Consider the following 17329-nt stretch of genomic DNA (forward strand, 5'->3'; position numbering starts at 1 on the left):
ATAAATTATTGAGGCTGCTCTGGAGAAATACTCTATACAGAATAGAGAAAAGACGATTAATCTTATTTAGTCTCGAAGATTCTGCTTTTGAAAGTATTATGCTGCATAGCAGTCTCTTGAAAGAGCATTTACAGGTAGTCCTTGACTTACAATTCATTTAGTGACCGTTCAAAGTTACAACAGCACTGAAAAGCAACTTACGACCATTTTTCATTTATGACCTTTGCAGCATATCCCCATGGTCATGTGATTTCCATTTGGATGATTGACAACTGACTCATATTTATGATGGTTGCAGTGTCCCAGAGTCACGTGATCCCCTTTTTGCGACCTTCGAACAAGCAAAGTCAATGGGGAAGCCAGATTCACTTAACAACCGTTCTACTAATTTAAGAACTGCAGTGATTCACACCTAACAAATGTGGCGAGAAAAGTTGCAAAACTCACTTAACAAATATGTTTCACTTAGCAACGTAAAAATTTTGGGCTCAGTTGTGGTCTTAAGTTGAGAACTACCCTGCATTCACTGCACATTTTAAGGCTTTCAAATCCACCCCCATTTAACGGAAATAATGGGAAGCATCCAAGTTGGTAGACGATGGTTGGGTTACACCTTCTGGAAAAAACCTGCATAGGAAATTGCTAGTAGCAGCTTTTCTGTTCAGAACAGGGCCGGTTCCTTCCCAGTATCTGTGCATAGATCTGATACTGAGGGCAAAAAAAAAAAAAAAAAAAAGACAGCTGCACCAAACTGCACAGCACCACCCACACACCTGTTCATTTTGGTGCAAATGTTATACAGGCCTCAGATGGAGCTTCTGCCTTTTCCCGTAAGAGTCTCCTGAGCACACCCAGGTGCCCAGTTTCACACTGCTTGGCAGACTGTTAACTTTTTTTTTTTTTCAATGGATCTTGCTAGGCTGCTTCAACTGCTTTTCCTGAGCATGCCTGCAGATTGGCTGAAGTGGGAAATTAAAACCTCATTCTGAGAGCTGCAAAGGGACTGAGCACCTCTCCATTATCTTACAGTAGGGCAAGTTTAGCATGATTAATACGAAGAGTATAATTAGGAAATTAGGGTTATAGCAGGACATGATTTAAAAAAGGAGTAAAGTTAGTTGTATAGTGATGAGAACTGACAGAAAAGCAGCAATTCTGCATATGCTTATAATTTAAATCCTGCTGAAGTCCATCTTACTCTTACAGTTGGCATTGCAATCTTAAGACAATACTAGAAAATGACATTTAATTCTTTTTAGGAGAGGTTGATGCTTAGAGGAGCCAAAGTTTAATCAATAACATGAGAGTAACTTTCATTTCTCAGCAGATTAGTCATATAGAGAAGCTGCTGCAACTTATTAACTAATACCCTTTCCATGAAATATTGCACAGATTCACATAAACTTTTCAGTATTCATACATCATTAGCTCTTACATGAACTATTTTTTTTACATTAAAGTTATTTTTTACAAGAAGTTAACAGTTGGGGAAATTAGTAGCCCCTTGCTGTTCTTAATTTCTGCATAATCAAAAGCAAGTTCATCAGAGATGGAGTAGTAGCTTTTAGAAGCTCAGGTAGCCAATCAACAGAGGGTGAAGAGAAAACAGGCAAAGGAATTATTTGTGCAAAACTTAAGTTTTTTGCTTCTAAAGTTCAAACTTCTCAAGGTAATGAACAACTTAAACAGCTTCTCTTCACAAAGTGCTTTGGACATTTTTTTTAAACAAGCAACTTTCAAACACAATTTCTCAAGAGAAAATAAAGAACTTCCAGGACAATCTACATAGAATGTAACTGGTATGTTGCCAATTCAGCTGCTCTGCCACAAAACAGCTGGCACTTACAAAGAAGGCAAACAAGCTGTTCAATGAACACACAATTTATTTTAATTCTGTATAAAAAGGTTTACAACTAAACTTTTATAAAAAGTTCAGCATGATTAAGTACATTGTAACATTTTTTTGCAGAAATATACATTTCTGCTACTATACAAGAAAACTCTAATTAAAGAGTTCAAAGTTTCATTCCCATATTTATATATAAATATGTACACAGCATTCAGTCCTATATGCATGTCAAAAAAAAGCTAATTTTTGACCACGACTTCACAGAAAACTGAACACTCAATCTTCTAATACTCACGCTCCACCTTTTGGAGGAAAAAAAGGCAAAGTCTGCTTTAAAAGGGACAATTCCTTAAAGAGGGCTTTTAAAAAAAAGTTTCATTTTGCTCCCTACTGTGGGAATAGCATATAAATGAAGCCTTTCCAGCTAGGGAAAGGGCATTTTAAAAGTCTCTTCATAAATAATTAAGATTAGTCCAAGATGAAGAATAGTGGAAGATGATATCCATTAATTTTTCTTTAAAAGGTTCATTTAACTGAATATGGATTTCACCCCCTCCAGATATAGCTGGGAAACAGAGTTGCTGTGGGGGGGAATGTATCTTCTTGTGCAAAAATTCAGCAAACACCTGCAAAACATTGAAGAGAAGCATATTTAGAAGAATGCTAACAGGGCAGAGATCCGGACAGACTGGCGCCAGAGAGGAAACCACAGTTTGAGCATTTAGCCAAACACTCAAAGATTGGGCAAACCCTGGCGTCCAGATGCAGCATGTGCATGCAAATGCGTGCTCTTTCACACACACCCAACTAAATGAGCATAGTCAAGAGGAGACATGATCGGAAAGTGGCTCTTCTTGCTTAAACTCTCTACTTAAGAGGGACAAGAGACCAGCGGTGTTAACAGCTACAGCAACCATTTAATTAGAAGCTGTCCAATTGATCCCATGTGTAATCCTGGGCCATAATACCACAAGTTTCACTAACCTCTTAGATTAAAATATTAAGAGAACTTTGCCTGGATTTATGTTGAGTTCTCAGAAGATAACAAAATGCCTCAGTTGCCACAAAACAGCCCTCTCCCCTTTCACATAGGTATAAAATGTTTAAAAAACAGGAATTTACCACTTACCAAGTACATTTAGCCACAAAGTGCTTTGCTCTCATTTGTCATTAACTCTGAGGGAAACTCAGCTGCCTGCAAAGGGGGAAAAGGAGAGAAAGGGTTGGTGTTAAAACCCTAAGCATTTCAAGGAAACTTGCAAAGTAGTCCGGGTTACTTTGAACGTGAATAGCGATTATTGCCATCAATAAACATAACACCGCCAAGGAGCCCCCGGGTACCTTATAACTGACTTTTCCTTTTTAAAACAAAATGCCAATCACGACCTTAAAAAAGGCACCCCCGACCAAACCGATTTAGAGCAATCTAATCCTGTTTAAAGGAGCAACAAGCGAAAGAGCCAAGGAGGCGACCACGGGCAGGGGGAGAAGCTCACCTGTAGTGACAAGATGCTGATGTCTGTGTTCAAGGTGGTCAGAGGAGTTCTGGAGGAAGGGTTCTGTCCCGGTCTCTGGTGATGGAGGGTGACGATGCTGGGGTGCGTGTCGAGGGCGATCTGCAGGTCCAGGATGTAGTCAATAACGTGTTGCAGGATTTCCATCTTGCTGACTTTCTTGTTCTGAGGAATACTGGGCACCAGCTCTTTCAGCTTCGAGTAGCAGTCGTTCATGTTGTAGAGCAAACTCATAGGGTCATCCACCGGGGTTTTACTCCGGGATATCCCCAGATTGTGTTCCGAAAGGCTGTTTTTCCTGACGGATCGCACCGGACTAAAGGCTTTCATGCTGCAGAAGACGGAAGAGGCCAGCCGGCTTTACCTGCTTTTTAAGCCCACCGCACACTCCGGAACGGAGAAGAATTGTGTAGCCTTCAGCCCTGCTTGCCTGCTTCTTCCCCTCCTCCCTGCAGCTTCCCACTCTACGGTCGGAGCCCCCCTGCTCTTGCTTTTATAGCCCTCGTCTCTCAGCTGACAAATCCGGGTTGTATCCGCTGCTATTGGAGGAGCGATACACGTCCGTCAAGAACCAAGGCGCTTCTCATTGGTACAAATATCACCCAAGAGGTGGTCCGGACCTTCCGCGTTTGGAGCCAATCCTTGGCCAAGGAGGCGTGTCCAAAGCACAGCTGTGGCTAGTAAATATACAGTACGCTGGCGCCGGGAAGCGGGGGGGGGGGGGGGGGGGGGGGGGGGGGGGGGGGGGGGGGGGGGGGAGAGAAGAGAGATCTGCTGAGCCTTGGTTCAACCCGAGGCAATCTCGAAAGGACTGTTAAGAACGAAAGGGAGCGAAGAGGTCATTTATTTACAAATATATTCAATCCATTCCACGCGGGGAATCCAGGTCGGAGCATTCTGCACAACTGGCTGACATTCTTTCCAACAATAGCCAGAGTAAAGAATTAATTTAAATAATCTTGCTTTAAGATTCGATCTGCAGGCATGGCTTCCGATGCATTGTGCGCCAAAAGGGAAAGGAGACAACAGACCAAGTATTGTCAGGACAGGAAAGAACAGTGGCTTGCTTACAATACTTTCAATCTTGTTCACTGCCGTGTATGAAATGTAGGGCACTCCGGATTCTGCAACGCCAGCTAGCACTTTCGCAGGCACGCAGAGTGACAACTGTGGGAACTGCTCCAGAATAAAAGACCCGTCCGTTCCCAGGACAAGGCAGTCATTGAATTTCACAAGTATGCTAAAGTAGCCGTGCAAGTTAATTGGAGAGCGCGCACTGAATACCTATACTATACGTATATATAAGGTTGTATCAGCGCCTTGTTTCTTTCAGGCGTGTAGAGCAATTAGGTATACATACATCGCTACGATCACCACAGCCAGAAACATTTCAAAGAAGAATGCAAGTTTCTTTCAAGATACACAATCCCTAAACAGAACAAATAACTAGAACGCTAGAATGCAGTCATGGCATTTAATTACAAGATGACAGCTCATTAACAGTCTCCTAAATTCTAACATTAAGCTGCTTATTTGCAATATCTACAAATCGCATTCCACCATATTGTTAGCTTTGAGAAAACTATCATGTGTATTTGGCAACAGTTTATGCTAGCAATCCTTCCTTTACTTTTGCCTTCTCTGTTCGATCAAAAAGGTACACATCACTTTGACACCTCTGGATTCAAGATCTGGCCAGTCACAGCAATTGAAGCATTTCCTCCCGAATAATTGCAATGTACATTAAAATATACTTTTTATTGTAGTTTGACTTACACCCACCTGCCACCAATAATATCTCTTTTGTTCTTTAGTAGATGGGCATTAGTGACAGACATACTCATCCAATGAAGATATGTTGGGGGGGTGTCAATTTGCTTGGCTGTTATAGTTGTACAAATCCAGATGTTATAGTTTCTACAATATTAAGTTGAATGTGTTGACAAACTCATCCAATTTAAAGTTTAATGAAAGAAGAAATCACTCGCATAGGGATTTAAAGTGACTGAGACTAATTGGGGGGTGTTTTCACTTCTGTGTTCCTGAAACCTGAAAACTTTGTTCTATCCTCTTCTTCCCCACATCTTGTTCTTTTTTGCACTAGTATGTTTTTTTTTTGAATAACAAGAGTTGAAAGGGATCTTGTAGGTCATCTAGTCCAACCCCCCCAGGAGACGCTACATAATTTCTGACAGGTGGCAGTCCAGTCTCTTCTTGAAAGCCTCCAGTGATGAAGCACGAACAACATCTGAAGGCAGTCTGTTCTATTGGTTGATTGTTCTGTCAGGAAATTTCTCCTCATTTCTAGGTTGAATCTCTCCTTGATCAGTTTCCATCTGTTATTCCTTGTCTGGCCTCACGTGCTTTGGAAAATAGGTTGATCCCCTCCTCTCTGTGACAGCCCCTCAAATATATTGGAACATTGTTATCATGTCTCCCCTGGATCCTTCTCTTCACTAGACTAGCCAGACCCAGTTTCAGTGAAGATGGATTGAATGTAGGCTTGAGAACATACCCATTAGCACTGATTGGACAAGTTAATCATAACTAAGGTCCTACTTGGTTAAATAAAGTCTGGAATATTGTAATATACTCCATGTGCAATAAGACCTGCATTACACATATAGTAAACTCTTAGTAGGTGTTACAAAACACTGTTCTCTTTAAAGCTCTGGGGAACTGGTAATGCAGATCACTTTCATTCTCACCCAGTAATATTAAAATGGCTGTACTAGATGAAAAATCTGGTTCATCTCATTGAGAGAGGAAGTTGAAGAGAACCAGTATTTGAAAAGATACACGGAGTTCTGTGTATTTACAATGTTTTATTCATCCATTTAGTTGCATTTTATGAAGTAGAAGATTACTAGAATTGTTAATCTTACATATATTACAAGGAATAACCAAATAATAGAGCATGTAGCATAAGAAACTACAACATATGGCTAAGATCCATATGTGGTCCTAGGTGAGTTTATTTAGAAGCTCACTGACCTTTTCTGTATAATATTTTTGGATGCTTGATCAGAACCTCAGCTGAGCATTTACTGCCAAAGAATGTTCCACTATGACAATATTGCTTAAATACTTACAATATTATAAACACCTAAATCATTCCCATAGACTTGAATATATTTAAGTAGCTTACCTTATTTGTTCATTTGCCTATTTATACATGTATTTAAAAATGGCCAAGTGCCAGATCTTTAAGACTCTGAATTAGTACCCTCTCTGCTCAGACTTATAATTTCAATGTTTTTATAATTTGGCCTACCCTGTGTGCTAATATATCAAATTGCAGTGATAATTACGTCCAGAGGATATGTGAGTGAATTTTAAATCAGAATTGGACATATTCATAGATACCATGCTATCTTTCAGAATACATTATCACTTTGTAGTAATCGTAACGGACAGAGAATTAAAGCAGTAGGAACATTTTCAATTTTGTACTTTTGACACACGTTTGTTACCATTTCTACTACTAGAAATGTTGGCTTTGCAGTTACAATTATACTAACCCTAATAAGGTGGATAGAATTGCTTATAGAATTTGTTTATATAGAGCAATATAGGGCGGGACTGTCTTTCTTCGTGGCTTCAGTTTTCAAGGACAAGTCGAAATCGTTATTTTAATGCCCCAAACGTAAAGAGACGCAAAGGCAGGCATGGCATTCATTTTAGCACGTTGTGTATGCAAAACTCAATCCATATGCTTAATGTAAGATCCAAGCAGACCATACAAAGTCGGAAAACTGGCTGAGTCAAACATGGTGAAGCGTGTTACAAATGCAGGAAAAAGAACCTTACTCCACGTCTTCCTCTCGCACACCTTGCCCAAAGCAATGCCATCTTTTTCCTCCTGGGTGTGCACTGCGGACTTGGGAAACTGACGTGGATTATACAATTCTTTCCTTTCGGGTTGCAAGAAAGTTAAGACCTTCCTAACGCGGCATTGAGGAGCACAACCGAAACCAAATCCGGTCAACTTTTTGAGAGGCGGTAAAAGATACAGGCAGGGCATACCCGGGCTAACCCTTTTAACAGGAACAACTCATTTGTTACTGCAGGAAGGTGGCGGGAAGAAGGTTGGTCCAGGGATGCCGTACCTGGAAAGAACCAACACTTTTTCAGGTATGCTCCTATCTCCCGCCACTTGCTTTCGCGCCTGAGAGATGCGTCCGCTCGCTCCGTCCAAGGACACGCAGGCTTCCCGGCGTAGGAAAGGAAAGAAGCGGAATCCCCACGCCCCGCGGCGGCCTCGCGCTCGCTGGAAAAAAAACAAAAAACCCGCCCGTCCTCGCTCCAGCGCGCGCGCACTCGCGCCCGCCTCCCGCGCGCCCGGCTCCTGCACCTGGTTGGCGCGGACCGCGGCCTAAGAAGCTTCCCGGAGTCAGCGCGAGGGCACCGGCGCCTCTTCCCTTTGCAGCAGCTCAAGGCCGCCCCCGCCCACCTCCTTCCCTCCCTTTCCAGAGGCCGGGCCCGACTCCTCGGCGCCAGCGCCGTGACGTCACCCCCCGCTGCCTCGCTTCCCTCCCGGTTCAGGCCGGCGGCGCCTCTCAGGCGGCTGCCATGGAGACCGGGGCTCGGCCCTGGGTTGTGGGAGGCTGCTGCAGGGCTCAGCTTGGCTGCGGGAACAGCGGCGGTGGCGGGCCTTTCTCCCGGGCCGCACCTGCACTGTGAGCCGGGCAGCTCTGGCAACGGGGCGTGCGCGGGCCATCGCATTCAGGATTCTCCTGGCCTGTCTTCGGTGACTGGCTTTAAGAGCGCACCTACACGAAGGGAGCGACGGACTCCGCCGCCTCTTAATTTTGGCAGGTCATTCCTACCGAAGAATCTGTGAGGAAAAAGCTGCCATAGGAGATTTGGGGTGCAAACATCCGGACTACCACGAGGTGGCAGCAAAACTAGGTTCTGTGTCTCCTTCCCGCCATCTCTTGACTGTCCGGATTCTGCAACTCAAGATTTAGTTGAGTTGACGGATTTCGTAGTATCTCTGTGGTCGGGGCGAAAAAACGACAAGATGACACATAATAAGATAATTAGATTGCATTCCCCGATACTTGCACAAATGCCAGAGAGGAAATTTACGTGAAATTTCTTGAGGTGTGTGTGCTAAAGATAGATCTACAGCCCCGTATAAATTCTATGTAATCAGTGGCCTTTCATGTTTCTGATGAACTAAGTTTATCAACAATTCAGAGTGCTGTTTGGATAGATGGATATTGAAGACACTTAAAAATAAATGTTGGGAGATTGCAGTCCCATTCATCTGGGGAGCAGTCCCTGCTGACCCCCACGTGATTTACCGACAGACATAACGAAAGGACAAAATGATAGCGCCCAACCATTTGTTTGAAAATATATCAAAAGTTTCTCCACGTTTACCTGTATATTTTGCCTCATTTAATAGAGGTCGCAACAATTTTGTTTATTCAATATATCGAACGTCTCGTAGAATTGTTTTCTCCAGGCACGAATTCAAACGTGGAATTATTGATGGCCGTAAATTTGTCCTCTGATCCTATGTAAAGCCATTAATAGGAAAATCCTACGTAGGTCAATTCAGCATTAGATTCAATGGGGCTTCTTTGTAAACTAGATTGCAATATAATATGCTTCGATGCCACCAACAAATCGGCTTGCAATATGCCGTGGGAATGTTTCTCTAGTACACTGAATGATTTTTTCAACTCTCCCTCCCCCCGAAAAGTTATAGAAAGCTTGGGAGGGGGAGTTAAACAATATCTGGAAACAGTGTTACAGAAATCTGTGAAATGCACTGATCTCAAAACTTTTTTTTTTTTGTTTTCTCAAATGGTTTTCCTGTTACTTTTGTTCCGGTCACAAAATTAGAGCAAGCCAGCGAGCGAAAGAAATTAACTAGGGAGAGATAAGGTCTGCAAAACAATCTGGAATTGCCAGTGTTGGTGGGAGCTCTACAGGGCTGGCGTCAGAAAGTCTGCGCCGCCTTCTATTACTGTTGATCCAGCTTTGTGCAGCTGCACTCCGTACAATTAGCTTGTAGAAACAATCCTGCTGTAGGCAGCCTTTCCCCTTCAAAGCGCTTGTCTGTACTGACCTGCCCCCTCCCTTTTCCACACACCACATCATGATGCTGGAAATCAAGTCACAAGCCGATCACTGTTTGGGCAACATCATCTGTGGGAATTCATTAACCCCCCCCTCCCTATCCCAGACATGCAACAAGAGATTGTTTGTCCAAAACTAAATTTACAGCTTAATATTTCGATGTAACCCATACAGAAAAAAAAAAAGGAAAAAAAAGTCCGGCCCCATAACAAGAAACATATTGTGTGCGCTCTTTTCTCTTGGGAGGGAAAAAAATAGAAAGCGGGTAGGGTGCCGTGGAGTGAAAAGCGGGGGTAGCTGGCTTTGAAAACTTCGCTGTCAACATGCTTTTTAAACAGGAGGCTGGTGTGTGTGTGTGTGTGTGTGTGTGTGTGTGATTCTGCTGCAGAGCCTGAAGAAGTGGCGTTTCTCCTTTGATAAAGAGGATATAGGTTTGCCACTTGCAAATTTGCGTGCGTGACCCCCGAAGTTCAAATTAGCAATGCTTCAAACGCGTTTCCTTTTATTTATTTTTTATTTTTTGCACGGTGCACTCCTCACCTCGAGATATTTAGGGCTGATTGCACCTATGGGGAGGAGAAGGAAAGGAGAGAAAGCCAGACCGCGCAGAGAAACCGCTTCCCGAAGCCACCTCGCTTCTGCTTGACTTTTGCCCAGTACCTTGACTTCCAAATACAAGCCCGCCGCCCCAGTTTTATTCCCCTCCGTGCCCTCCTCTGCGCCCGTTTCTGCAGAACGCCAGGCGCCGCTGTTGTAAACCATCGGCCACACGCCTGTCGCGTGCTGCTGTGCGTAAACATTGCCGGTGGCTCCCAGTTGCAGGACGGGGCGGGGAGGCAGCTGCGCAGGCGTGGCTTTCCCGGGAAGCGGCCACCCCTGCCCAGTTCCCGCCAGCCGGGAGAGCCTCTCGCGGAGCGCGAAGGCCGCTCGCGGACCCTTTACGGGACGCGGGAGAAGGACAAACGCAGGCCTGACAGGCTGAAACAGAGAGCGAGGGAGGGGGGGGAAAGCCCGTAGCAGCAACCTTCCTGTCAAGACCTTCGGTTACTACAGGTGGTCCTGGGCTTGCGACCACAATTGAGCCCAAAATTTATGTTGCTAAGTGAGACATAAAGTGAATTTTGGCCCATTTTACGACCTTTCTTGCCGCAATTGTTAAATGAATCACTGCAATGGTGAGTAACACAGTTGCTAAGTGACTGGCTTCCCCATTGACTTTCCTTGTCAGAAGGTCACAAAAGGTGATGGCATGATGCTGGGACACTGCAACCTAAATATGAGTCAGCTGGCAACCATCTGAATTTTGATCACATGACTTTGGGGATGCTGAAGTAGTCATAAGTGAAAAACAGTCAAAAGTCACTTTTTTCAATGTATTAACTTCAAATGGTCACCAAACAAACTGTGGTAAGTTGAGGACTATCTGTACTATGGCCAAACTATTTCCTAGTGAGTTTTTTTTAAAAGGGATGAATTGTAGAATATTTTTGCTAGTCAAAAACTGCCAATTCTTTAAAACAAAAGTCAATGTTTGACTTTGAAGCTAAAATATATTCTTAATAGGATGTTGATATGAGACATACCAGAATCTATTACCTAGTTATCTAGTTTACCCTAATATCTACAGCTATTAAAATCATCAATTTAAGCATTTTTGGTGATATTTTACTGCAGTGTGATTTTTAAATAGGATCTATTGAATACAAGTTATGTCCTAAATCATAATAGGAAAAAAGGCCAATTTTTGCAGTTTTGTATGCTACCATAATAGAAAAATACAAGCATGAGACATGTGCCTTAAAATATAAGCATGGAAATTTAAAAAATTGTGGAATTGACTTTTTAACACAGGGAAATCTTGGATCCAACAAACTGTTTACATTATCATATGTAAACATGGGACTTAACAGATTTTTACAACTTTCACACCAGATTGGGTCAAAGCTACCATCAATTGACAGATCACCAAACAATAAAAGTTCTGATAAATTTTGTGAGATTTGTGGTATAAAAAGGATCAAAACATGGTTCCTTTTGAATATTACATGCGCTTTTGATGCATATATAGATGGTAAGACATGGAAGTCCGTACACTGCAGCAAATATGTGTTTAGCGAAGAATTGCACTTAGTCATTAGGTCAAAATACAGATTCAAAATGTATTTTAAGTTGCTTCTTAAAATAGCCTTTCCATGTTAGTGCCTTCCATGAGCATAGAGCTTTCCCCATTCAAGTATCTGAATCAAAATTCAGATCCCCATGTATTTCCAGTCCCAGGTCCATTTCAGTTCTTTCTGCAGGAAAACTTGGACACATGAAATCAAAACATGAATTCTGTTGTTTTCATATGATTTGCATATGATAAAACTCATCTGAAATCACCAGGACATAATAGGCTGTTTCTGTCAGCATGGCGCACACCTAAGCACCACAGATTTCACAATTTTTCACACTGCAAGAATATTAATGTAAGTCAAAGTATTACTTGATTTTTACATGGGAACCTCATGGAAGCACTATCAAATCCATTTCAATATCACAATTATCACAAATGCCCCAGCACAGCAAAATCATGGATCTCAATCACAGATTTTCTTGACTTCACACATGAAGTTATCATCAAATAATAAATTTGATAAATAAACAGCAGAATCTGACCATTTTGTCATTGCCACGTTGCAAAAATATGATTTTAAAGATATTTTAATCCCACCTTTATTATTTTTATAAATAACTCAAGGCAACAAACATTTAATACACCTTCCTCCTGTTTTCCCCACAACAGCAACCCTGTGAGTTGGTTTTGCTGCGATAGAGTGACTGGCCCGAACTCTCCCAGCCTATTTTTCATGCCTAAGGCTGGACTAGAACTCAGTGTTTTGGTTTCTAGCTGTTATAATTTTACATGATTTTATATAACATTTGCATGAAACCATCACAAAATAGATCATATCAGTCCTGCAAATAGCAATCACAATAACAAATCTAAATTTTTTTAAAGCTATTATGAGCAGAAACAAGAATCTAAATCATGGATTGTTATCAGTCCACAGTTTTTATATGGGATCAATATAGAAACATCATTAAAGTATGCATTACATCCATATGCATTACAGTTGAGCAGTGCATCAGACTTGAAATCAGAAAGGTGCTTTGAAGCATGTGGGAGTGCAGATGCAGCATCAATCAATTTATTAAAGTAGCTGCATCAGCTGTGTCATCTTGAAAACAGCTGTTCCTGTCTGTTTTGAAGTCTTTTTCTTTAATAATCAGATCCAAAGCATTTTATAGCCCTATCTTCATGCAGTGAGCCATTATTAACCGAGCTCCAGCATCTTTTTTACCTCTGCTGTAGTGCAAAAGTATCCTTTTGGTTTTGCATGACATTTACAACAAAACATCACAGCATCAGAGATAATTTCTGTAAGCATGCAATAAGCCACCACAAGTATGAATGTGAAGGTTTGGGGCACCATCATGGCATACATCCATGAATCTGACACATGGATCAGGAAGCAGATTTACCGGTTTATGTGCACTGAGCCTAAACAATTATAGTACTACCTTCTTTAAAACAAAGGATTCTCTCTGTAAGTTTTAGATATGTATGATATGTACTGTACATTGGTGAGACATTACTCTTGCAGATTCATCTATTTTTATATTGTTTTGATGCAAAAATAGGGATCTGATGCATGGATCCTAAGGGAACCCTTATTTCATGGAATCTGCATGAAACTATCACATTATATTTTGCATCCATTTGGCAACAATGAGCCATCATAGTCACATTTTACATTCCTGTGATGGAAAAAATCCACAACATACATTAGAACCTAGTATTTTTTTATGTGAGCCAAAATTATTGTCAATATAAAGGTCGCTACAAGTAGCCTAAAATGAATGACAGCAGTGATGATTTCCTTTAAAAATTGTTGTCTTATCACTATTGAGTGGACTCTGATTTACTGGAGTGAGCAGAACATATTTCCTCAGCACTCCCATAGTTCACCTAGTACTTCCTTGTCTGTACTGACTATCTTTCATATATGAAGATCTACATTTTCTTACAGAAACACGTAGTGGACAACATGAAGCTTCCAGGCAAGCAAAATTACAAGCAAGCAGAACCAAAGGGATAATTCCAGCTGATGGTGGTTTTATGATTATCTCATATAAAATCGCATTATTCAAGAACCATGTTTCTCCTTTTGTGTCACTGTTGTATGAAAAATGATTGATTCCATTATTACGATGGTTTCTTTCTATGCAAAAGCATGTTATTCATATAATCAAGCCAACTTTTTGTATCACAACAGCATCAAAAAGTGTTGCATCTATGATTGTAATTGGTCACTGCATGTAGATAACTGTACTCTGTGGTTTGATGATAGTTTCATGTAGACTTGATTGTAAAATCATGTGAAGCCAGAAAGCTCATATCTTAGATCCACATTTTTATAGAATGATGATGCCAGAAACTGGCACTAAACTGTTTAGGTTCAGCATAAGCGGGCCAACACTTATTTTGTATGGATCTACCATAAAATAATGCAAAATCAAAAGCACTGAGCTTCAGAATCATATTTTTGTATCATGGCAGTACCAAAACACGTTAATTTTGTGATCCTGATGACTACCCCTATGCACATAGATGTGACTGGAGATTTGTTTATGAGATTTGTTTATGTTCACATCACAAGTAGTCTCAGGGTTGCAATGAGAAAAAAGTTGCAGAATGCTGCAAATGTCCCTCAGAAGTGATGGAGAGCAGAAACCTATTGATAATGTTAATTAAAAAATTTGACCGTCTTAAACTTAGCATAATAACTGCTCACATATCAACAATCATTTAGTCATTTCATTTCAAGGATGAACTTGGCATCTTTGAAATTTCTCATTGTTGAAAAGTGGAATACTGTATGTATGTGTATGTGTATTGTATGTATGTATGCTGGATGCATAGGGAAGCATTGGAATTTCATCATTCTGTGTATTTATTTAGGTCTGTAAAATGCCCTAAATCCAATATCTATATTTCAAACAAACTAAACTGAGTTTTAAGATGGTGCATTTTGGGGGATACGTGACTTGAAAAGAATAATGTGTTTCTTTTAAAAGGCCCCTTCCTATCTACTTACACACAATCTTATGTTAGATTTTGAAGACTCCAGTGAATAAGGATTCTTGAACACAATTTTATGTGTGTTGAAGGGATTTGGGGTGGTGAATAAGGAAATCAGATTAGCAAGAATATCCTGAAAATATTTTCCAGGTGCCTTTGCTGAGGTGGAGAGAGGGTTGACCTTTATTATTGAGTGTTGGGGCTAGGTCAGTGGTTCTCAACCTTTTTAATGCCGCGACCCCAACCGGTTGTAAGTCGAGGACTAACCCGGTCGTAAGTCGAGGGCTAAACCGGTCATAAGTTGAGGACTAAACCGGTCGTAAGTTGAGGACTACCCAACCGGTCGTAAGTCGAGGAATTTCCCTGCCCGGGAGCGCCGCGCATGCGTGGTTCCGCCCCCTGCACCGGCCGAGGCGTAGCTGGCAAGCGGCAGAGACGGAGCAGGCCGACCACCAGCTGGCCCAGCCCAAGGGAGGTAAGGCACCCGCCGGAAAAGGGGGAAAAAAATGGCGGACAAAAAAAATGGACAAAAAGAATGGCGGACAGCCTTGCTTGGCGACCCCCGTGAAATGGTCGATCGACCCCAAATGGGGTCCTGACCCACAGGTTGAGAACCACTGGGCTAGGTGATTGATGTAGAATAGGATATACTGCCATACAATTTGTGCTGTGTAACATAACAATTTAAAGTTTTAGGGACAGTATAAGATTCCAGATTATGTCTGAGTTAACAGATGGAGACTTTGGAAGCTCACTGTATTGGTATTGCCTTACTTTCCCTTTTGACTGACCAGGTCAGGAATGGCGAGTAACATAAAACAGATGCTTTCAAGCAAAATGACTACTGCTGTTACTAGTATTAAGGGCATATCTGTGGTGCTTTTACTATGTAGTAAATTTCAAATGCACTATGCATCGGGACCCACAATGAATCATATAATTATAATTTCTTCAGACCTCTTCATGACAAATGGATTTGCACAATTCAGGAATAAGCTGGTAGGAAAATATTTTTCAAACAATATTAAAATTAAGAATACAAATTTGAAATAATTAACGGTTTGGAGATGTGAAATATTCACAGAAATAGAACAATGCAGTTTTCATTATTTATTTATTTGGCGTTTGGACTCTCCAGACAAGGTCAACTGAAGCTGAAATCAATTCAGTATGTAGAATGCTGACACCCACAACATTTTAAATTTTCTTCTAAACTTCATGTGAAGTCCTTGCAACAATTAAATATACAGCCATTGTCAGCAATTTAATGAATACTTTAGCGCAAAGAAATTATTTTTTGTAAATAAAAGGGGTTAAAAGATTGATTTGTGCTTTCAGTGTCATCCTATTGTCATTTCTGGTTAACATGGTTCACTTCTGGGTTTCTTGGAGAGGAAGTATATTGTGTCAAAATTCTGCAACACTTTTTGACCGCAGATCAAAGTGAGACAATATATTTATAAAGTTTTGTTCTATAGCAACCATTGAGTTTCTTAAAACACCTTAACTACAATTGTCATCCAAGTAAATATATCTCAAGCAATCAGTCAATTATTTTAAATTTGCATTAGTTTTTCAAACTAGATAATGGGATTCTAATAAAAAGCAGAAAAGAGAAAGGATTATGACAGTTAGAAATAGACAAATGAGAAAAAAAATACAGTAATGTTCCTTCGCTTCATAATAACACATAAGTTATTAAATGTTAAGCTTCAATAACATTATACCACACTATAGCAACACATGATATTTTGATGTTGGTTCTTCACTGTTAAATCTTAGAAGTCAATAAACTGCAGTATGTAGGAAAAATAGAGAATATATTTTAATTAGTTAATTGTGAAAAACATATTGCTTCAGATGAATCTACTTAATGCTAAGGCTGATTTTCAGTTGAGAATAAATCCTAAAAATGAAATAGATGACAAATGTTTTCAAATCCACTTTCAGTTAAGTCCTCATGATATGCTGAACTTTGCATATTCTTGTGATTTTTTTCAGCTGACTGGATATAGCCATGTTGCAAATGTTGATGATATATGCAGAATAAGCTATTAAAATAATTGCATTATAAAAATTAAAATTATTGTTTTATATAAGCATGAATAGAGCTTTGTCAGACAAGTTAGGAAACATCAGAATATTGGGATGTTTTTAAAGACTACACAGAGACAAAATCAGTATGTTGGATTTAGTTACTTAATGAATTTATACTATGGATCCTTAATATTTTGGGGCAGGTGGGTATATTGGGAAATCAGTGAAAATATTTAAATATTCTTGCAAAATATATTTTGTGATTGGAAAGTTGCGCCAGTTTCATTTTTGTCTCAGGCACCGATCGGTATTACTTGGAAACTGAATAGTTCACTGGTTAATACATGAATGTAGCAGTATTATGCAAATACCAGCAGTACCTATTTGCATCCTCATTATGTCTGATACAGGTACGTAGGTCTTCATGTTTATGTGAAATTATCATGCACCTTTAATTTTCCCCTCTCCCCATTCCAGAATGGGAGAGCTCCACAGATTACTAGGGCTGTAGGCTAGATAAGAAAGTTGAACAAACAGCCTGATTATTAATGCAACTGGATTTCATTAGGTTGTTGTATAAAAGTCAATACAACATTTATCCAAGTTTGGGCTCCAACCACTGGTGCAGAAGAAAAGGAATTTGACAACATTTATGGAAAAGTCCTATTTGAAATCAACAGAACATGCAAGTAAGATATCCTGCCTATGGTT

At 40.6% G+C, this 17329-nt stretch overlaps 1 protein-coding gene across 1 annotated transcript; it reads right to left on the reverse strand.

The window, feature by feature from the left end:
• Nucleotides 1–938: 938 nt before the first annotated feature.
• ID2 (inhibitor of DNA binding 2) lies at nt 939–3831 on the reverse strand. Its single transcript, XM_015816158.1, has 3 exons — nt 3346–3831; nt 2979–3044; nt 939–2475 (listed from the first exon to the last, which is right to left on the reverse strand). The coding sequence occupies exons 1-2, from the start codon at nt 3691–3693 to the stop codon at nt 2988–2990; spliced, it is 405 nt and encodes a 134-aa protein (XP_015671644.1). The 5' UTR covers nt 3694–3831; the 3' UTR covers nt 939–2475; nt 2979–2987.
• Between the last annotated feature and the right edge of the window lie 13498 nt (nt 3832–17329).

This window comes from Protobothrops mucrosquamatus, unplaced genomic scaffold (assembly GCF_001527695.2).
Source record: "Protobothrops mucrosquamatus isolate PMUCROS unplaced genomic scaffold, P.Mucros_1.0 scaffold404, whole genome shotgun sequence".
In the NCBI taxonomy this organism is placed as follows: domain Eukaryota; kingdom Metazoa; phylum Chordata; class Lepidosauria; order Squamata; family Viperidae; genus Protobothrops; species Protobothrops mucrosquamatus.